Source organism: Perna viridis, chromosome 9, assembly GCF_037379345.1.
Source record: "Perna viridis isolate PV_CMFRI_1.1 ecotype Kerala chromosome 9, ASM3737934v1, whole genome shotgun sequence".
NCBI classification, from domain to species: domain Eukaryota; kingdom Metazoa; phylum Mollusca; class Bivalvia; order Mytilida; family Mytilidae; genus Perna; species Perna viridis.
In genome coordinates this window covers 23562774-23587710 of record NC_142453.1, presented here as the reverse complement: position 1 = coordinate 23587710, position 24937 = coordinate 23562774, and the positions used below count along the sequence as shown (strand labels likewise).

General features: G+C 31.6%; 1 protein-coding gene across 1 annotated transcript; it reads right to left on the bottom strand.

The window, feature by feature from the left end:
- Positions 1 to 6940: 6940 nt before the first annotated feature.
- Positions 6941 to 20833, bottom strand: LOC148607410 (lithostathine-1-beta-like). Its single transcript, XM_088547130.1, has 6 exons — positions 20738 to 20833; positions 18195 to 18293; positions 16782 to 16940; positions 14595 to 14671; positions 13993 to 14086; positions 6941 to 7190 (listed from the first exon to the last, which is right to left on the bottom strand). The coding sequence occupies exons 1-6, from the start codon at positions 20784 to 20786 to the stop codon at positions 6988 to 6990; spliced, it is 681 nt and encodes a 226-aa protein (XP_088403256.1). The 5' UTR covers positions 20787 to 20833; the 3' UTR covers positions 6941 to 6987.
- Between the last annotated feature and the right edge of the window lie 4104 nt (positions 20834 to 24937).

Below are 24937 nucleotides of genomic sequence, written 5' to 3'. Positions count from 1 at the left end.
AACAAAAATATACAAGAGACAGACACATGAACTACAAGACAATTTCAATGTGCATACAAAAATGATAATGTACTAACAAACAATCATCAAACTCAATCAAATACGAGCAGGATACTTGCGTGTGATATGCAGAAAGTTTGCACTGTATGCGTGTATATTACATTCTGCAATAAATGCATATCCACTCTCTGTTTTAAATGTCTACAAAAGTAATTCATAAAAATAAATAGATGAATAGATTTAACTTAGTCACCAAATATAACAATAAATTGTTTACACCTCAAATGTAAAAACAAATGATTTGTTTATATTTGCACATCTACTTCCTGTGACCTTGACCTCATGTGACCCTTGAGTGGGTGTGTCATCGAAAACGGGGTCGAGTCTCAATAACATGATCAAGTTTGACAAAGCTTAATTGTGTAAAAAAAAACATAAATGCAAATGACAGGTACAGTACATACAAAAACACATATAAACGTACAATACAAAGGTGACATCAATCCTTCATAGTCCGGTTTAAAGCTGGAAAACTATCCAAATTGTCTAAGTGCTGTTAAATTATCCACCGGCTGATGACTCGCGGAAGTTTACAAACTCGGATTGGATACACTAAAGTAATGAATGCTGGTCCCGGAAAAAATACTAAAAACAAATTTCCTAGCCATCAAACACGTTGGGCGCCATTGGAACCATGTTGAGATCCACGAGTAAACATGGATGATTTAGGGTAATTTTTTTGAAACAATGTTAGGAATCTGTTACAAATTAATTAAAGACCCTGTAATACAATAAAATACTATAAGTGCAGAGAAATGAAAGATAACTTAATATTAAATATTTATTTATTTATTTGTTGGGGTTTAACATTCGAGCAGCAATATTTCAGCTATATTCAGACGATGAACATGAAATTGATGATAAAATGAACATGAAATGATGAAATGAAAAAGGTATGGGACACAAGGACAATGGGCTCGACAAATTTAGATTGCCACTGAAAATAGGGAGAGATGGGTAGGGTCGAGCAATTTAACCTCCTGTGGCGGAGCCCTATGGTTTCTACTCCGGGAGAATACCACAATAGGGTTCTTTAACGTGCGAGGAACGTGTCATCTTTCCCAACACGGTGCTCCGCTATTGTTTGCGGTCAGGTTTTCCGTATTATAGCCTGACAACCCCAGCATGTAACACGCCAGGGGTACCCCATTCAACCACCTGGGGCACACATCCCAGTTGCTCTGTGGGCAAAGCGCCCTAGCCCCAAGCTACGGTTCTGAGCACTATTTAGTCGCCTTTTACGACAAGCTTAGCGCTGCTTCAGGCCTATTCTTTTAACACCCGGACCTGCACGGGGCATATATTAAATAAATTACATATTCTGTCAACCTGTACAATATTGTAAGAATAAAATATAAATCATGTTTTCATGTATTTGTCTGTCTAAGCCTCAATGAATTTGCGTCTCATGTATGAATTATGATTATTCATGTTTGACATAAATCTCGTATCAATACAACTGTGTAAATTCTGTTATAAAAATGATATTCTGTACATATCTCTTATACCCTATAAATTGTATGCAACAAGGAAGATTTAAGATAACAGCAAAACATAAGTTTGCCACATATGGTAAGTTACACAAAAAATATTATAAACACAACTTTATGCTTACCTCGCAATTAGATGAAAAGGTCAGGTTAACCGGTTGGTATAATACAGTACTTCATAAAGTTCAACACAGCATATAAAACCTGAAGCAAAAATATGATTCATAATTAATGTGTCCATGGAACAATAATAACATTCATTACAAACACCAAACACTTTGAGTACATCATTTGATCATATTAAATGTAAATCAATTATGCATTTCCTCTTTATTTATAAAAATCACATTCAAATGAGTGTTGTCTCTTTTGAAACTTGTGGTTTAATAGCTGAATTATTGACTATTTCAAATATTTATAATCTTTCATATCTTTTACTCTCTTTTTAATGGTTTTAAATAAATTTTACTCATTCTCTCACTTCATTTTCATGCTGCAAATTTATTCTCAAATTCAAACTAAGTATTCAACCTCATACTAGCTGCCCAGTTAAGACAACGATATTTTAGTGGGATAGAGTGCTAGAAATATAGAAACAAACCTCAAATACAAGTTCATGAAACTCAGCAATACAACTAAACTTCAGAAGTAAATCTATGGCGAAATACTAGCAAGAAACCAAAGACAAAGTTATAAAATTCTCAAAGAAATCAATACGTCTGCCATACAGCTAAGTGAATTCAAAGAGAATAGTACTCACATACCAAATGAAAGCCCAGAGAATTTTAAAGTACATGTTACCCGAATAGACCAATAGATAAGACAGAAACAGACAATTCTACAAATAGCTTATTAGCTGATAGGTAAATCAATCAGGCAAAAGTAACTGACTATCAATTATATTGGTACAGGTAACAACATGTATACATTTAGATATAAATGTGAGTTAGCGTTTTTTATCATATAGACCATTTATTTATTAATCTCAAATCATACAATAAATGAAATACAGAACATAAATAAACAGAAAGAAAACAAATACCATGAATATTATATATACAGTCAATTCCTGGTTAACTCTTCTCTGCCACAATACCATGTGGATTAATGCATTAACAATTTTCTTCATTAAATATTTATTTTATGAACGTCATTATTCTCGCTTTATCTCATCACCAAATGACCATTACCATCTGTTTGTCATATAAATTAAATAATATTTTATGTTATCTTCGTGTACCCTTCTCCAAACTGTATAATAGTAATATCTAAATTAATAAATGACTTGCCGATTTTAAAAAAAGTAGTCTTACCGATGGGTCAGCTGCTTTTGTGTAACATTCAATTTTTCTTTCATGTCCACTAGCTTTCCAATTTTTTTTTTGTTTAAATCATTCTTCCATGTATTGACTACTTCTTTGTCACAATGAGCCAAGTTTACCAAGTCATTTTAAAAGTCAAGTGACTTTTTTACAATTATCTCAATCATTCAATGTTAAAATCAGAGCTCTTCATAATACGCTTCACTAATTCACCTCTATCAATAGTGTCTATTTGCTTATCATTAAAACTATGTAAGTCATCTATATGTCCACAACTTTGAAAAGTTATAATTAGTTCCATGAACATACCAGAATTAAACAGCATATCATTAAGTAACATCATAGTGATAATTAGACAAAAAATCCAGAGTAAATGCGCCACGGCCTCCGAACCATTTGATGAATATAGAATCAGACATGAAAAACAGACACACACAACAAAAACATAATAACCAAAATGCTACACTCAAACTATCAAAAGTAAGTATCAACTCGGAATCCACCAAAAAACTTGGAGCGTAGATAAGGTGCGCCGATAGGGTATGCGTCCTCTGCTTTTCTAGAAACATCCGCCGAGTTGATAATAAAAAGTCAATTCCAAGGTAGACGAAAGGGAACAGGTAAGCTATGACACATTGAACAAATCAGTTTTCATGGATACACCGTAACGATCCATGAGTTCATGATGATGACCATAAAACTTCTGTAGTGATGAATTCAATCTTGTAGTTAGGTAACCCTGTCCCAGAAACCTAATTGTAAGCAGTCTAGCGCAATACAAAAAATATGCGTTATTACGGCAAGCTCTGGCATTTAGTATGAGTTGTGATATGAACACGCCATACGAAGGTGTTGAATGGATGTTGCCACAGATGAAAGAAAAGTTGACAATTCTGAATGAAAAGTCATCACGTTTGTCGTTAAGTTTGGTCAACGGTTTTCCTTTACCATCGTTTTCGAAGTGTAGGTCAAGATATGATGTCGACTTCACAATGTTTGTAATATCCTTTATTTCAAGTTCCTTGGGGGTAAATGTGAAATATCAAATCCCCGAAATTAGGATTGTTTAAAGATAATACGTCATCTATATAACGAAAATTGAGATCTTGCTAAACGATAGTCTTTCTTTCGGATCAGATCAGCTATAAAGTCAGCCTTGGAAAAGCTTAGTTACTCAAATTTCAAGATCATAGACCACTATCGATGGTATGTGACATACATTCTTTAGGTAATCTACCCCAAAATCTACTTGATCCTTTATAAATGTCTATATTAAATTTCATTTTTTAAATTATAACATCTTCACAATAGTTTAGATGTAGTAAATGAATTATAACATAGACTGATCTGAAATTTTTTTTCCGAGTGGGGATAATAAAATCAAATATTTTTTAAACTATGAGTCTTCTCAAAGCTTTATAAGCATATTTAACTCCTTGGCGGGTCTTCTTATAATATAACATGTATACCCTTGAATGCAAGCGGATATTAGCATTATATATTACACTTCATATTAAATTCAAGAATTTTGATTGGATAAAAGGATAAGTGGTATTCCGTTTGAGTATACCGCCCTTTCTTTGAGTAAACCACCCTTCCTTCGAGTATACCACCCGCTCCGACCGGAAATGTATCTTGTCCTTACCGTTTCGCAGTCCATTACTGTACATTTTCTAATTTCCGCCCAAAACAAAAACACCAGACGACATTTTTAAGGATGGTTTTGCAGAGGAAAAAAACACTTCACAATGAGAAATATTAAGTCAATGGATTTCTTGATATTTGTTTATCAATAGAAGGGTGGTATACTGGTTAAAAAGATATTCAGTATAATATAACACATACTGCATGCAGTTAAGGATGTCATAATGAATCACCGCACTCAGGAAAGAATATCGCCCTCAACTACATCTCAGGCGATTCTCTTCCTGTGTGTGGTTATCCAGTATACCACCCCCAATTGCAGGCAGTATGTGAAAAATACAGTCAATAAACTGAATGTTAATGGCCAAAGAATCACGAAATAATAATACGATGAAGATTGCTTTCCATTTTCTTTGACTTTTCTTGCAATTCTTGTTCTTTTTTGTTCCATGCACGACTTCCCGGGGCATATTGTAATGTATCTCATAAACTGGTGAAATATTTTTTACTAGGCTATACTTCCAAACTGTGTGAAACCTATTCTAAATCTATAAGACGGCTTTAGTTACTACTAGTATTAATAATTGTATGTATTATTTTTTTTGTTTGAAATCATCTTGTAGACAGGTCTTCAAGATACGGTCGTCTGGTTTTCAGAACAATTTTCTAGAAGACACGTCTTCAAGACATGACATAGTCATACTCATCAAAGAAAGAGTTTACAGTCCGTTTTGAAGGCCCGAATCATTTTTGACATCATGTCTTGAAGGCACGACAAAAAGAAATTGTGTGGCTCGAATACATTTTTGATTCTGGGGATATCTTCAAATATATGTTTTGAGACATTTCAAGACTCAAAAGATTCGAAACCATGCCTCAAGACGTTCTACTTATGTCTCAAGACATGTGTAGTTATGTCTAAAGATGTCTCAAGTCAATTTGTTATGTTTGTGTATTGATAAAAAATCACGTTCATGTTCATTATACATGTTTTTTTTTTTTGCATTTAATTTATAACATATTCACTGGTCTAAGAGTATGAAAATATTGAAATGTCATAAAATTTGGTTAATTGTTTTAATTTTTGTAGTAAAAAAGTTTTCACTCATTCCATCATGTTGCTTTTAATATGAAATAAATGATATATTTATGTGAACAAATGTCCATATTTGTTGAATTTGGATTATTTGGAACAGATTTTCTTTGTTGAAGAGGAACAAAAATATCAAAATGTCTTAAAATATTAATGGAAAATACAACAGTTTGAGGTAATTGAGCTATTTTATCTAATGCAATACAATCTCAATTGACTAAAAAAAGGAAAAGATGCATTTTATTTTTATTTAACACAAAAATCATTTTCATTGTACATTGTACATAGCAAAAACTATTTCACTGGTCTATGGGTACGAAACTATTGAAATTTCATAAAATTGGAGTAATTTTAATATAATAAAGTATTTTGACAAATGCAATTCCATCTAAGAGTTCTGAATATGAAAAGAAAAGTATTGTCCATATTTGTTATACATTGGGAACACATTCTCCGTGTTCCAGGAGAACAAAAATATCGAAAGCCCCTTCAAACTTTTGCAGTATTTCATTATATGTACAAATAATATATGAAGTTTTGAAACCAATTTTTTCCTATCTGTGTCTGAGTTAAATATATAAGACTCATACTTTGGAACAAAGAACTCTGCCAAATGGTTGGTTAATACCCTCAAAACCAACAGGCGGCCAGTAGAGGGCTACAACGCAAAGACTTATAGATACTAAAACGCAATACATGACTGACTTTTTCCATGCTGTAACAGAGAGTATTCAAGAGGACCAAAGTTCTAGCGGTAACCAAACGTATGTAATCCCGGGACAAAAAATAGACATGAAACAATGAATAACAAATGTGACAATATGCCTTCTGACCCTGCGGTAGGAATGGTCCTATTCTAACACAAACAATATGCCAGTGTTCACCGAGACTACTCGTTAACTTTTTGTACTTTGCTAGACGACTAAGATCTAGGCTTCTTGAGCATGGTTATGATGCTACAAAATTTAAGTCAGTACAACAAAAAAGTTAAAGTGTCGTCATCAGGAACTCGTGGATCGTGATTATTATTACCACGATAACTAATGTGTTAACCGTGTCATAAGGTCCACCCTCGACATTTTATTTGCAAGTTTGTGGATGTTCTTATGAAGTAGAGGTTACACATTAACTTTTGTTTAAGATTATTATAGATTATTTGATGTGAGTTTCTATTTTCTGTGTCCAGTCGTTATCCCTAGGTTATGTTCTTTTTATCAGCGCCTGAACTCTTGTCTCCTAGATTTCCCTTTAAAATTCTACATATCTTACATTGGAATTCTTCAGGCCTTTGATTTGAAAAAAAAACAATTTCAGAAGGCCATAATATTTAATGTAGATAGAGAAAAATGTTTTCTTCGATCGACTTTGAAAAGTTTCTTCAAAACTCGCATATATATGCTAATGGTCCGTCAAAACAGCTATGGTATGCCTCCCATTTATCATATACTAAATATGCACTGTCGTAGACAGTGCGGGTATGTGCATTACCGTTCTTCCAGTTTGTAAATGTAAGTCCTTCTCCAGTAATCCAAGTCCATCTGTCATTAGTTTTTTTCAGTCCTATCCAATATTCTACGTCACCTATAAGTAATAACATAACATTTAAAAAAATCCTTTGTTTATATTCTGACAGTTTCATTCGTTTCAGTAAAATATCATCTCTTCTACAAGATACAGTTTTATTCTCCCACATTGCCTCTCCCCATGACTTAGATTATTTCCGTTTCTCTATAGTTTGAACATCGTTCATTTTAAAATAATTGCGGGCTTTGTTCATTAAAAAAATATTTTTTTTTTATTATTATTTTTTTATATACATATAAGGAATGTTTCCAATGTCGTAACATGATTTTTACAAAATAACATGTGGCAGCATAAACGTACTAATCATATTATGTCGTATAACATGTTCAAAATTTAGAAACATTTCTTCTAGTTTTTCCTTTCCTCTTTCTTCTCCCTCGGACTTGATTTCCTATGAGCAATTCAGTGGATGTTTCTAGAACAAAAGGGAACGCTTACCATACAGGCACATCTGGTCCATGTTCCCAGTTTTTAGTGGACTCCAAATTGCTCATTTACTTTTGTTACTTTGTATGTATTATTTCAGTTACTTTATGTTCTTTGTCGTGATTGTCCATTTTATATTTTTGGTCTTATTCCCTGGATTACATTCTTTAGATTTCCGCTAGAGTCTTGGTTCCCTTGATTACTTTTTATACAAGTAGAGACATGGATTTTATCTTCACGCATTGTCTAAGAGGAACAATGCTTGTCATCAACTACAAATATACAGACGACGAATCGGTTCATGGGAACATTGCTGATCAATTGAGATGGACCTAATTTTTTTTCAAACATTTAAACAAGTTATTGTAAATATGCAATTTAGATGTATTTAGTTCAATTAAGTTTTATTGGAAGGTCATCGCCTTATATAATCTAATTTTAAATTATTTGTTCTTTATAAGAACATTTGAATGGCGCAGTGCAGACCAATCAATTTTAATAAATTAACAATACAAAATCATATTATACAAACAGATGCTTTGTGAATGTGAATCAACCAATCAGAAATATTCTTACATATAAAATTTAATTATCAACAATATTGTTAGACCGTGATGTTAATCCGGAATTTTGTCCTATTCAGAAACTGTCGGTATTTATTTTCTACGGGTTAAACATGCCTTGAAACCGACATAGAAATGAGAAAAAATCTTGAATAGATGGTTTTCTCAATTATTCATGGTTCGGAAAACAATGAATTAGTTGTTCCCTACATTTCCGGAATGACTTTCTTTTTGTTTTTTTTTTCTTTTGGTCTATGGTGACATAATTCCAATCTCTTGGTGCACACTAAATAATCTGCGTAACGGGTTATTTTATGTGTTCACCAAGGGCATTTCCAGCTAGCACAAACACGTAATAAAAATGTTTTAGAAACGTTTCATGCAAAAGACTGAAGACATTTTTTTAAAATTGTTTTAAAAACGTAACAATGTATGGTTGCAGAAAAATTATAATAACTTTTTCAGTAACCATTCACTGTAAAAATGTTATTATAACGTTTCATTAAAAAGACTGAAAACATTTTTGGAAATGTTTTGAAAACGTAAAAATGTATGGTTGCAGAAATGTTATAATAACGTTTTCAATAAACATATACTTTAATGTTATTATAATGTTTTTCAATAACACTTTTTCAAAACAATCTAAATAATGAATATTCTAATGCAAAAATTGCAAACACATACAACAGGATTAACATGAAATAAGATATTTGTAGAGTTCTCTATATTTTGTAGATGTGGCAAAAAACTAAACGAAATTTCAAAGATAGGTTTTCTCAGTTCACTTATTCATCTTCAGGCATCTCAAGCAGTGACAATTTCCGTTCTCTGGTTTCCTGAAAAAAAAAAGATGTACATGATTAATGGCATAGTCACTATATACATACCTACAGTAGTTATAATTACAACTAAATGAAAAAATTATACATACTATCAATTACTTGATTTTTTTTGCAACAGGTGTATGTGTCAAACAAGGAAATACCATTGTCTGCTAGATTGAAACAGGCTGTTTTGTATCAAGATTTTATTTGCAGTTTGAAAAACCATAAGTCTTTGAGCAGAAATTGAGGTGATTAGAGCTATGTACACCTTTAAAATGTATGCCCTCTTCAAACAGGAGGTGGCTATCCATTGAACCAAACTTCATACATGTGTTCTATAATTAAAACTTTATAGAAGTTCAGTAAAAACAGAGGTTGACCCCTCAAAGGCCATATTCCTCCACCTTTTCGGAGTTTCTGGATCTGCTACTGATTTTTGTAAAACAGTAATTGTATATTGCGGACAAATGAATGAAAAGATACACTAAAAGTCAAATAATGCCATGATTACTTGTCATGGTCCAATCAGATTCTCATCACTATGTAAAACTTGCTTGAAAAAAATAATCATCTTGGTTTATTGGGAACATTAAATCATTAGGTATGAGCTTCTTTGTAATCCTGATTCCCTGCAAAAGAGATCATGTGTATTTCTTATGAAACAAATAATCAAAAATGATCAGCATAATGTAATCAAAACTGTGAACTTTATTAACTCGATCCAAACCCCTGGAGAGGGTAAAGGTCTCCAATAAACAAAAGCAAAACAAAAACAAAAAAAAAAACAATTTTACAAACATAAATACTACGTACTACGTTTGGTCAGGAATTAACGTAAAGTTTTAATGTATACATAGGCAAAAATAGTGACCGGGTTAATATCTAGGATGTTCTTTTGTAAGATAATACGCACACTGATAAAGATTTGCTCTGACATGTTTCATAAGCAGCATGTGACACATCATTTACACTATTATATGTATCGTGCATTCATCTGTTCTCGATAGTCATGAGTTCTGGATAGAGATGCGCATGCTGTGGGCAATATGGCATAAAATGCGATATTGTATGTGTGGTCTATTCACAAAAATTAGCCAACTGAACACTTTCTTGATTCTAACGGACTTTTATTTCGCTATGTTGCATATAAAGGTATGAATAATACCAATGAACTTTAGTACCCCTTTATTTTACCTTTCTCTTAAACCCTTCTCTTAAATGCTCATATCTTAAGCGCTCACCTCTCTAACATACATTTTGAATGTAAACAAATTTTATTGAAAGGTAGTTCATATAGTCAGTGGTCATGCCTAGTCAGGATATAGGCATGGCTGTGTCAGTGACAAAAATGTATGGTACGCAGTACTGGTCGTATCTTAATATTTATTTCCAGAAAACGTTCAAAGAGTAATCAAGGGAATCAAGGCTATAGCGGTAATCAAAAGAATGTAATCTAGGGACAAAGACCAGACATGGAAAACAGACATACACAACAAAGAACATAAAGTAACTAAAATCATACATACAAAGTAACAAAAGTAAATGAGCAACTCGGACTCCACTAAAAACTGGGAGCATGGACCAGGTGCACCGGTAGGGTAAGCGTCCTCTGCTTTTCTAGAAACACCCGCAGAGTTGCTCATAAAAAGTCAAGTCCGGGGTAGACAAACGAGGAAAGGAAAACTACGACCCGTTGAATAAATTAGTTTTCATGGTGCTGATGGATACACGGTAACGATCCATGAGTTCATGATGACGACCATAAAACTTCTAAAGTGATGACTTCAATCTTGTAGCAACATAACCCTGTTCCAGAAGACTGTTTGTTAGAGTTCTAGCGCGATACAAAAAGTCTGCGTAGTTTCGGCAAGCTATGGCATAACGTATGTTGTTGTGATATGAACACGCCATACGCAGGAGCCAAATGGATGTTGCCACAGATGAAAGGAAAGTTGACAATTCTGAATGAAAAGTCATCACGTTGGTCGTAAAGTTTGGTCAATAGTTTTCCTTTACCATCGATTTCTAAGTGCAGGTCAAAATATGAGGCCGACTTCACAGTGTCTGTAGTATCCTTTATCTCAAATTCTTTTGGGTAGATGCGATGTATCAAATCCCCGAAATTAGGATTGTTTAAAGATAACACGTCATCTATATAGCGGAAACTGAGATTGAAGGATCTAGCTAAACAATATTCTTTCTTTCTGATCAGATCAGCTATAAAGTCAGCCTCATAAGAGTGAAGGAATAGGTCAGCTAGTAAAGGAGCACAATTTGTTCCCATTGGAATGCCGACCGTTTGTTGAAAAACACGTCCACCACATTGGACAAATATGTTGTCGATTAAAAATTCCAGCATTGGAAGATGATTTGGAATTATTTCTTACAAAGTATGAGGAATTTCTACCAAGAACTACATATTTGTATATAGGTGTACCATTTTTTTTGGAAAAACAACGATGTATAATGCTTTTAAGTCGGGATTTTAACTGAGTATGGGGAATAGAAGTATACAGTGTTGAAAAATCATAGGTTTTAATGCTATTATATTCAGATTATAGTCTTGAACTGATTGTCTCCAAAAGATCTTTCGAATTTTTCAGGATCCACATTGAATTAATACCACTACGGGAGTAACAAGTGTTGTGGTAGGACTGCAGATAATCTTTGACAGCTGTGAGTATAGAAGTTAAAAGTTTGAAAGAGGTTTGGTGGTACTTTTTGCAGATCCAGCTATGAAACGTTGTTTGTATGGATTCTTGTGAAGTTTAGGAATCCAGTACATAGACGGTAAATCACAATCATCGTCCTTGGAAGAGAGACCAAAAGAGGATAGTACAGATTTATGGTTTTCCACAATCTCTTCTTTGGAAAGAGTCGTAGCAGTGTAGGTCTTATCACTGCTATTATTTTCTACGTCTACTTCTGATAATAAACATTGGATATAAACGTTTTGCAGACAAAAACAATGTTGTTTTGGGCTTTGTCTGCTGGTACAACAACATACTTGTCATGTAAAAAACATCATGACGTTATCAATGTTTGAAGAGATATAGATGAACAATTTTATGAAAAGCCTATTAATTTGGGGCAAATAATGATACGAATAACCTCGTATATCTTTGCTTCTATGCTTGGAACACCATATCACAGCAATTCAAAAATATAAGATGTGATTAAAAGTTTTTAGCTTATCAAAGTTAATCAGTTATAACATTTACTGGAAGTAATATATGGACTCTGATAACGTAGTACCCATAAAGTCATAAATGGGTCACCTAACTAAAATGTGTTTTTCTCACAATGTAAACATGCAATCTCTCCAATCTTCTGAGAAAATAAAAACTAAAGATCACTTATTACAATGATTTTAAAATTGTAGCTATTTAATAAGTTGTTCAACAAACAGGTAAACAACATTGATATGTAATCGAGAACGATGACACCAGGATATAGGACGTTCTTTGTGACTGTCAGAACACACCTAGTTATACAAAGTTCGGCAATATAAATATATCAATTAATTCACTGAGACAATTATCTATTATAAGAAAATAATCAAAAGTTAAAAACTTACTCCGTGAGGGGGCAGCACCAAATTATTGGATATAAATTTTGACATGTTCTCAAAAAGGGAGAAAAACGTACATTTTCTGTAGCAGTACAAATGTTTGGGGCATTACAAAAAGAAAACCAGAAATCACTTGAGTGTTTGTTGTCTAGTGACTGGGAAATTGTAAAATGGCCAACTATGTTTATAAAACAAGGCGACACAGACTAGGATTTTTTCAAAGTTTATATGACATACAGTTTTTAACTATCTAATTACAAAGAATTATACTTATATCTTGTTGGACAGATCCAGTTCTTTAAATCGACTTCGAAATAGTGTGTGCACACTGATTAAGATTTGCTCTTACCTATTTCAATAGCAGCATGTGGTACACCATTTACCTTATTATCTTATTATTTCTATAGAGATGCCATCATCTATATATCATCGATGTTGGTTAATTAAAAGACAAGGAACAATAAACTGGGATGAATTAATTGTAAATCAAATATGCATGACAAATTAAGAAGACTACTATCGCATGTACATGTGTAATGCATGTGCATAATCCATGTATCCTTGTTAGGTCATTTTTTAATTTTTTTTTAAATAACTATGTAATTATATATAGCCTCTATTATCTTATAATGCTAGATTATCAGAATTGTCGCTTCATGTCATATTTATTTTTTATTTTATATTTGGTATTTATAAGGAAATTGGTTTTTTTTAATGTGTAATTTAAAATAGTTTAGACACATTTTCCGAATTCGTTTTAAAACGTTTAAAAAATAATATATTAAAATGTTTTTCTTGCATTTCTACAACTATTTATTAAACATATCAGAAAACCGTATTAAAACCATATCCGCAAATGTTTTTAATCTTTTTTCAGAGGAATATAATAAAAACATTATCAGAAAATATTTTTTCGTAACATATAAGAAACATTTTTATAACATGTCCAAATAATGTTTAAAACATGTATTCAAAAACATTACAGTGACATGTTATTCACACATCGCAGAAACATTTCAGTATACAATTCTGACAACCTTTTTCAAACTTAAATGGTAAAATGTTTCAAAAACGTTATCAAAACATTTTGAAAAAAGCAAAATGTTTTAAAAACGATTTTAAAATTTTCTGTTGAAAATGTTTTAGCAAACTACCCATGAGCTCTAAATAAAATATTTCGAAAAATGTTTGTGCTACCTGGGTTGGGGCTACTTATAACTGACCAAAATATAACAGCCATTCTTATAATTTGATTTAATATCAAATTTTAAGGAGTAAATCATAAAAAAGGTTAATGACTTCTCAGTAATATTACAAATTTTAGTCTATGAGATAATGGACGGAATTTTTTATCGAATAAGAAAGTGTGTTACATCTTGAATTTAATTATTAAATGATAAGAATTTATGTTTTACCAATTCCTTGTGATGTAAGAGACAAAGATATGAAAGTTTGCTCGCTTTGCGAATTGATTGATAGAAGATTACCACCCATCTTTGCACACTGGTTCTGTATTGAAAGCAAATGGTAGAGTTAAGCATTAAAACATTTGCATTTGTGCTTTTTTTTATATATTATTACCTAAATATAAATTATAGCAAGATATTGTAATATACTGCCTAAGAAGTTTGTCTGTTTTCTTGAATAACAAAAAATAATAATAGGTAGCCTTTTTGTGGTATATCACATATTACAGAATTTGCGAGATTAATAGAAAAAAAACTGCTTCCGAAAACTTGGTATTTGCACTAAAGATTGTTAAAATTAAGTAATATAACAATTTTTCAGTTGCTTTTGTCACGGATAATTTTTGTATCAAAGTCGTCATTCACTTTGACCTTATTTACTAATAAAGGTCATTTCAGCTTAGATCTTAATATTTTATTTTATAGTGAATATAGCAAAATGAATTCATTTTATTGACCTTTGATCTTTGTTTAACTATTTACCGTTTATTGGGTATGTTCGGTGGCTCTAGTTATTTTTGTCATTGTAAAAAATACACAATAACACTCACCTGTCCGTCATCCCTACAATTTGCCACGTCACAACTTATTGAGTACGTAGAATTTCCAAACTTTAGCAATTGAGAACCTGCAATATATTACACTTTTATCATTAAAACGTTAAAATAAACAATATATACTTTTCTAATGTCGGACAAAGTTGTATCATTTGATAATTTTAGTTATTTACTACTTTTATGCGATAATGTAAATCTATTTGCATGTGTTTTTTATACTAACTGCAACCTATTGAACGTGTTGTTGTTATATTTTTTTTTCCAAAAAGACTAGTTACAGTTGTCAAACAACCTTAAAAGAATGCTTAGTAGTTAAACTATAATATGGGTTTACTTGTTCACAATTCTAATACGCATAATTTCGTCTAAGATGACCTTATATTTATCCCGATTACAATGTTAAAGATAGTTTACCAACTGTGTAGTAAAGAATACTTGGATCTGTTGGATCATGTAAACGGACTCAATTTCACCCTTGCGCCAATATACAAAGACAAAGTACAAATACAACGGGACAAAGACCAGACATTGAAAACAGACACACACAACAAAGAACACAAAGTAACTAAAAACATACAACAAAGTAACAAAAGCAAATGAGCAACTCGGACTCCACTAAAAACTGGGAGCATGGACCAGGTGCACCGGTCGGGTAAGCGTAAGAGTTATAGAATGTTTTACAGTAAAATTATCACAAAATTATGGTTCTTGTTCTTTCATGTCTGTTTATGCAAACTTATAATCAAACTTCTTGCAACATACGTAAATAGTTGTAGTTACCACAACAAATGCAAGTAGTGCAACGGTTAGGACTAAGTAAAACAATATTAATTAAAATATACAAAAACATTTCATTGGATAATTGAAAAAAGTAGAAAAAATATAGACAAAATCACATCTACTCTTTTTCTAAAGGTATAAGTAGAATATCGTTGCAATTTACTGAATTCTACGTGAATATATAATATTAAACGTGAGTATTGATCTTGGACTATGTCGCCTACATTATCATGTATAATTTTTATTTTCCCCTTTTAAACCGGTGAATGTTTAACTAACAGGCAATGATATGAATTTTTTTCGAGGAATTACCAGCCATTTTACATTTTCAAAGTTTTCAAAATGAAGGAAGTCATTATATTTCATTCTATTCTTGATTAAATTTATGTCTCCACTCTCTGTGGTAAAGTTAAGATTTTGACATGCAATTATAACCTTATTATCTCCAGTTGAAAATCAATTTAAAATACTCGTTACTAAACTATATTTCTGTAACATTAACATTAGACCTAAAAATTTTCCATTGCAACCTCAGCATTTAGCACTTATCAACACACCTTTATAGACTTGATGCAGGTGACCTTTGACCTAAATTATTAAAGGAGGTTTTAATGTATAGCTACTTTTGTTTTGTCTCACCAGGGCTGTTTCAGGCGTCGATTTCATAAAAAGTCGTAAGTGTAAAGTTGACCGCAAGTAATAACATCACAACCTAAAATAGCATTGTGACGTCAACATTTACGATCAATTTCACACTTACGACCTTTTGTGAGATTGACACCAGACCCCTAGTTATACCCTTTAATAAAACTGTGACCATGCTAAAAGAAATGATTGATTTTGTATCTCAGACACAGTCTGCGGTTTTCAAATGCAGCGAAAGGGTTTACACGAATGAGACATATTACCGTAGATAACGTCTAATAAGGTTGACGTTTTGTCAAAAAAATAGTGTCTTTGGTGTATATTATTTTTTTTTCTTTTTTTTCTTTCTTTCTTTCTTTTTTTGCTTTGTTTTGTTTTGTTTTGATTTTTTCTGTTTGTGTTAGCTTGTTATTTTTTTCTTAAGTTCGGAATTGCATTAGGTATCTTTTCTCTCGAAGAGTGCTATTCCACTGTGGCGAAAGAAGTTGGGCCTAAAGTTTTAGGACCAAATTTCGTAGTCTTACTGTATTTTATCTGCATATTGTTTGTTTTAATTTAAATGTGGCTTCTTTTATTTATTTATTTTCCTTGCCACAAGCACAAAGCTAAAACATGAATGGCTGACTAGGAAGGCAAATTGAATATTGAATATAATTGAAACAAGAATTAGCAAGACTGCTATTACATCCTACATTCAGTGACCATTTTAACAGTGAGGAGGTCTAATTATAAATAGCAAGGATTGTTGTTTCTTACATTTAGGGATAGGCTTGTCCCATTTTGAATCATTCCTGCAGACATGGGTGTCATCACCACAAAGATAGTATCCATCCAGACATCTTATGGTTGCATTACTACCAACTGTTCGGTCCAATTGGTTAACAATTCCATTTTCAACAGTTATTAAGGGACATTCTGTTTAATGAAAGAAATGACAATCAGTACAGTCTTAACTGATTTATTCGAGCATCATAGCTGATATGAAATAAAACCTACTAATCTGTCAAGCAAATAGTCAGGTGAGTATGCCAAGCCTAGAATAAAATCAATTTTACATGTAACTCATTATTCATCATCAGAAAATATTGCCACTTTGAAGATTGTAAACAAACATGAACTTGTTAATGCACTTACAAATTTGAATGATTTATTTTTTCTACTTTAGGCCGCATATATACACTTACCTTGTAATATACATGAAACATTAAGTTCATGGCCAATTAATTTTTATTTATGTGGTAAAATTTCTGTATTGTCTCATGACTTTTCAATATTTTTACCTTTGGGCGAAAGGTCGTTATGAGATGTGTGTCTTTCAATTTGCTACAAAAAACTAAGAATTGCACTGTTGTACATTATTCTAAATGTAACAGATATTTTCTCTTTATTCACCTTTTTTTTAATTTGATGAGACTTAGACGCAAAATACGCCAAACTATGAATTTGTCTTTTAGAGTCTAAAACAGAAGTACCTACGTGTCAAAGAACAATAAAGCGAAAATTAAAAGAATGCAATCCAGGGAAAAAGACCAGACATGGAAAACAGACAAAAGCAACAAAAAAACACAAAAAAACTAAAATAATACATACAAAGCAACATTTGTAAATAAACAATACGGACTCCACTAAAACAGTGAACATGGGCCAGTTTTACTGTAAGTATACGCGTCCTTACTTGGTGGATATCTGTGGACAAAACATCAGTGGATCGATAAAGATGTCAAATAAAGGATCATTGTGTTACTCAACAAGGTTAACAGTTTCTACAAAGCAAGATCTTCCTAATATATTAAGTGTCAGTTTCTGTAAGAATCAAGCAGTGGGTGGAACATTGAAAGTTTAATTCAACTGTTTGCACTATTAAAATCAAGGTGGGGGAAAATTCCAGATCATTTTGGTAAATTGAGTTATAATTTCATTGAAATGCACTGAGAACGAACATTTACAGAGCAGTTAAATTTGTCAAAAACGTTTTTTCTAATATTCCATTGAAAGATTACTGAGCAAATCAAGAGAACAAAAAAGGGTCTTTTTTAATAGAGAAATCATCCTTGAGTGACATTATATTGCCAGATCGGTGGGTTTTTGATATGCATGATTCTGATATTTCCCATTTTGCCTGTTGCCCACAAAAACGTACACATAATAATGTATCTGTAAAAAACTTACCTTTTTGTTTTTTTCTGGTGCTTGTCACATTTGGAACCCTTGTTTCCTTCGTCTTTGCACAGCGTTTAGGCTCTGGTCTGTTCAAGTTGGAAGGGGCTCCTTTTTATATATAATTAAAAATATTATAATATGTATCAAAGCCAATAACCAATAACAGCTACACAGAAATCATTTCGATATTTGTAGATTTTTTCCTGTAAAAAATATTGCAACTAAGGCATGAATCAATTTCTAACCATATTTTATTAGGCTTTAACCGCCAAAATCAGATCTATAAAGGTAAGATAAGAAGTTTCTTTTTAATTGATTTGTTCAACATGTCATAGTTTTCCTTTCCTCTTTCGTCTACCCCGGACTTGACTTTTTATGAGCAACTCGGCGGGTGTTTCTAGAAAAGTATAGGACGCTTACCCTATCGGCGCAACTGGTCCATGCTCCCAGTTTTTAGTGGAGTCCGAGTTGTTCATTTGCTTTTGTTACTTTGTATGTATGATTTTAGTTACTCTATGTTCTACGTTGTATATGTGCGTTTTCCTTGTCTGGCCTTTTTCCCTGGATTACATTCTTTTGATTACCGCTGTAACCTTTATTCCTTTGATTACTGATTACTTTTGAACAATACAGCGAAAACAACTTCTAAATAACGATATTTGATATCACTTGTAGATCGATTCCCATACTTATTTTTTGATAGATTTGACTAGAATGATTTAAGTAAATTTGTACCGTTTTTAATACCCTTTTCTTTGTCCATATGAATCGATTGTCTTTAAATTATTCAAATTATAATTGTTCTTGCAACAATTCATCAATACAAGAATGATTAGTTAAATCAGCTATAGCATACAAGATAGTAGACCTTGGGGTAAGTGAGGTAATCCAAATAGAAAAGTTGACAGTCACTAGAACGATTGAATGACGAAAGACTTGATATTCAAGTTTCAAAAAATACTGGTGTAAAAGAGAAAAAAAGTCCAAGAAAGGATTCAAATTGTAGAACAACTTTGTTTAGTGTAAACTTAGAAAGTATTAATTAAATGTTTAAAGGCGTACATTAGGTAGATGTATATTTCATTAGGCCATCTATTGCATACCAGGATATTTTAATTGAAATATAAAATGTCATGAATGAAGGAGTACGGCTTACCAATAACCTTCGCAGTTTTTTTAATTCCTTATTCTTTAAGATTTGAAAAAAATATACTACTTCGAGCTTTCTGCTTTAACTATGTAGATGCGTTCAGCATATTACTCTATCCAGCATATAACTGTGTCAATCAAATAAATTTGTTCCATCAAGCAGAATATGAATGTTTGTGTAACATTATTTTGCATCATTCTATCCTCGGCAGTTCTTTTTCTTATAGTATAGGACATTTTAATTTGGTATTAGGTAACCTTCAATTTTAATACTTATATATAATTTTAGCCATTATTTGACTGATAAAGAATTTTTTTCAATGCTGTACCTCAAGACCATATGAACATATTTAAAAAAAACTACACTTTTCAAAAACTTTGTATATGGTTTTGTATATAAATGGTCCTATATTATATCATTTTTGTTCGAAAACTGAATCTATGTTTTGGCAAAAAAGGTTTTTAAACAGGCAAATACATTGCAGCAGAAAACTTTAGTTTCTTATTTAGATAAAATAAAAGTCCAGTTACTCTTCCACAACGTAAATTGAACTTAAAATGCATATTAAATCTTGTACATTATTCCCTTTTAAGTGAATTTGACTTTTTTATTTTAACATAATGTCAAGAATGACGCTGAAATACCAGATATGTTTCAATTTGGCCAATGATTCATATTTCTAAAAATAGCATTTTTAAGTCCTTATTGTTCAAAATCTGTAAATCTTAAATCAGTCGAAAGATGTACTACTATACTGTTAGTTTAATGCATGTTTATAAAAAGGTTCATAAATTATACTGAATCAGAATCCGTAGATTACATTTTTAAAATGTATACAATTCTAATTAATTAACTGTTTTCGTTTTTTTTTACTATTATTGTTGTTGGAAAAAATGTACTCTGTTAGGGTGGTAGACCTAGGGTAAAGGAAAACGACTTGAAATCTGTGAAATGTTTGTATCATATGCAATTTTACCAAAGCCTTTCTTTCAAGCTTTCTTTTAATTTGAAACAGAATAAAATCAGTCTAAGTTGCTTTGATGTTTAAATGAAATTAATGTAAAATAGTAAATAAATAACGTTCCAATGATCTGTAACAATGTGTCCCTTACCCTAGGTCTACCCCCCTCCTTAAGACATACATTTCTAGTTCATATTACAAATCAATCAAATTACTCTACAAACAAGCCTGGTTTCAGTTTAAAGATAGCAATGTTGTTACTTTTAAAAAGCCCTATTTCATCTGTAAACTAGCCACTTGAAGTCAATCTACTATCATTTTCAATTCAATCTCGATAATTACATTTTCAAACAAATAAAAACAATAAGTAACGTTTAGATTCACATTCTTAAAAGGTATAATTTGACATGATAGAATGTTTTCAAAAACTACTTTCCTTACCTTCTATGTTAATAGCTAACAATATTGTCAGTACCAAACTGAGCAGCATTTTGACTGTAATTAATTTGGGTATGATTGCTATACTACCAAACGTATTTAAACCGAGAAATAAGAACAATATGTTGTCTTTATTGCTTCAAATATACTTTATTGCTTTTGTTTACAGTGAAAACTTTATATTTGAGAATATTTGCCTCAGCCTAAACCAGGACGAACCAACTTCGTCGAACTGAAAACTTTTAAAGCGGTTGATATTCTTTTAAAGATTGAATTCATCACTACAGAAGTTTTATGGTCGTCATCATGAAGTTGTGGATCGTTAGGGTGTATTCGTCTACACCATGAGAACTTATTTATTCTACGTGTCATAGTTTTTCTTTCGCTTTCGGCTACCCCGGACTTGACTTATTATGAACAAGTCGGCAGGTGTTTCTAGAAAAGCAGAGGACATGGTTCATGCTCCCACTTTTAGTGGAGTCCGACTTGCTCATTTTGTTACTTTGTATGTCTTATTTTGGTCATTTCATGTTTTTTGTTGTGTGTGTCTGTTTTCCATGTCTGGTTTACATTCATTTGATTTTGCTAGAATATTGGTTCCCTTGATTTCTCTTTGAAGTTGTGAATACAGTACACATGTTTTTGATATTTAAAGTTTTTTTTTTTTTTTAAATAGTAGTTAATAAGGTTTCACTATAGAAATACCGTAGAACTATCCCAAATGAAAGTTCATGTCTACAGTAGGGGAATCTACGGACATGTGACATAACAAATGTTTGAAGGGAGATATTGAAACTGTTAAACGAATATTAACTGACAGATGTTGCTTTAATGGCTGAATACGTAATGTTATCGATGATTGTAAAATTTTCCGATCGATTACATATACAAGTCCTGTCTCCCTAAAACTTCTCTTTGTAGCATTATCTTCAAAAATATAATTGCATTATCATCATCTTGAAGTAATCATAATTCATTGAAAAGATATCCGGTGAGTTCAGTTTTATTGAATATAAAGAATCTACTTGAAAAATATGTCATCATTAAGGAATTTTGTTTTTCTTTTGTTTTGTTTTGTTTTGTTTTTTTTTTTCTTGGAAGGGGGGACTTTGTTTTCAATTAATTACTTTAAATGGAACTTTTAGTTGATTTAAATCAGGGCATAATATACATATAATCTGAAGAGACAGCAAAACATAAAGTACTTCTTTGATTTTGTGTAAAATAAAAATAAGGTAGATCTTGGAACAACACTTACATCAAATGGTTGTCCCCAGTACTTACTATTTATTTGTTCTAAGCATGATAACATTACGCATCTAAGAATTGACATTAACACAACGACATCTGTTGATAAACTGCAGCGGGACAGGTTAAGAGCTGCAGCAATATAAGCCATGGATAGAGACGATTTATGTACAGCGTTAATCTCCAGGAGAAATAGAATTTGGTACATAGTAAATAAGTGTCGTATTAGGGGGGTAACATTATTTATATATTTAAAAATATTTTTCATTTAATCATCAATATTGCTCAGATTTGTTACGCCAAAATAATGTCCTTTCAACCTTATGTAAATGACAGATATACCTTTTCAGCAATGACACGAATTAATGTATGATATATTTTTATACGAATTATACCTTTGCATTCGGATTAGTATGCCCACACCATACGCATTAATTCGATTTTTATTATTACAATGATAATCGGTTGAGATAAAGGTAAAGGCCTGAAGTACCCAACAATGTTACCAAAACTCCAGTTTCCCATGAAAATTTTTATAAAATCGCACCTTGAGTACAACCGTTTTATGAATTTCCATAAAATGTTTATATTTAAAGCATTTAGTCGATGCGCCTATGCATACTTAGTTTACAAAAAGCAAAACTGATTTAGGTTTACAAGTGACATTCGACATATTTGAGTTATTTGTTACTGCACCACACTTTGATTAAATGATTAATTAATCGATTGATTTATCGATTGATTGATTGATTGATTGATTTGTTGTTAGATTGATTAATTCATTGATTACGGTGTAATGTTCTACAGCAAATATAATATTCATTGTATTTTACTCTTTCTTTATATTTGTGTATTGTATTTTATTTTTATATGATGTGATATGATTTGAGATTAATAAATGAATGGTTTATATGTTCATAAAAACTTACTACCATTTATATCAAAATGTATGTTGTCACTTGAATCAATGTAATTGTAGGCAGTTACTTTGACACCCTCTTACTTTAAACCTCATATTGTTAAAGAAGAGTGATACCTCTTCCCGTTATGGCCCATTTGTTTAATTATGCATTCTGTTCACCCGTTCTAGTAACATAATAGGGCAAAATGACCTAGGCCAAACATCCTTTTGCATAGCTCTAGAGAAACACATATTATAATTGTACTGACAAGATATGTGAACTCACTAAAGTCAGCCAGTTATTGATAGTGAATTTAAATTGCATAATTTTGTATTAATATTTATTAGCAGGTCATATTATCAAATGATACCCACATTAGGGGTACTTTTAAATGCCAAGTTTATTCAGTATATAACCTACTTCGGTAATTAAATATCTATTTTGTCAAATTTATTTTTACTTTGATCGGATGAGTGTTCGATATATTTTGTTGTTGTTACCCGTATTAAAATATACTTTGAACCTTGAAAAACCAACAATCTGCCTAACCGAACCAATTTTACAGATCAAACGGGGTTCGTTTAATTCATGTTTCACTGTGTATCAGTTCAATCCATAATTATATATCATTGTAAAAAATTGGCACCAAAAGTTTTATTCGTTGAATATGAAGCTTTATAAGAATTGCATAACTGCACCCGTTTTCTCTTTGAATTATTTAAATAATAATATATAAAAAACATTCGTATCTGTGTGTACGATGTACGCTTTGATTATTGCGTATGGTGCACTTTTGGGAGTATTTAAATATTCTCGGTAACGAGTAGGCTTATCAAATTTGGTGTTCACATAGCGATTCATGCTTTCATATAAATGGTAGTGTAGCTCGGAAAGGGAGCAGTTGTGAGGAGTATGATGTTACATTTAGATAACAAGTGAGGTATGTTACGCTTATTGATTAAGTAATATTTTTATTCGTGCGAAAATACTACTATTTGCATTAAGTAATTGTCAAAGGTTGAAATCGACTCAATATCGGCTATGTCGTTGAAAAATAGAATTTTTTTTTTTCATTTTTTTATATCAAAAGCGATACAATATTTTGTGTTCTACATATTCTATCAATAATGTTATTGTATAGCAATATAATTGACCAATTGAAAGCAATACAACGGCAGCGTGAAATAAAATTTGATGTTTCGTTAGTGCAAATATTGCTAAAATTTGTGATTTTATCCGTGACAAAAGTTTCTTTTGAAACAAGACTAAATTATATTGCTTTAGAATAGAAGGGTTATTGCATGAATACTGGAGAATACTAGAATATTTTGCACTCTGAAACTCATGCAATATAACACTATACACAGGATAATATTCTCCAGTATTCATACAATAATCCTTTATTCCACTACTCTCAACATGCTATTCATATAAACACAACTGCATGATCGGATTGTATATTCATAAAGAATCATTTTTTGCATCATTTGCTGAATTAATAGTTATAAAAAGTAGCATGCTATATTGTCCGTAATATGACGCTGACTTCACAGTGTCTGTAGTATCCTTTATTTCAAGTTCTTTTAGGTAGATGCAATGTATCAAATCCCCGAAATTAGGATTGTTTAAAGATAATACGTCATCTATATAGCGGAGACTGAGATTAAAGGATCTAGCCAAACGATATTCTTTCTTTTAAAGTATATTATTGTATCCTTTCTTCACTGCTAAACATAAATTATACTGAGTGAGTACTTTAGTAAATAAGGTGAACACAATATTGTTTTGCAAAACCACAAGGAATTTAAAAGATAAATATACTTTATTTTTAGTTTGAAGTTTTGTTATTACTGCTTTCTTTTGAATTATGATTAATTTATTGATTCTACCTAATATTTAAATTTATTTTCAAGGCACTAGTATTTTACGGTTAACCTTACATGTAGATGCACATCTAATAGCATTTCGAAATGTAAGAATAATGTCACTGAACATCAATTGAGCCCATATTTAAAACACATTCACTATTTTACGTATCATATTCGGGAGCTAT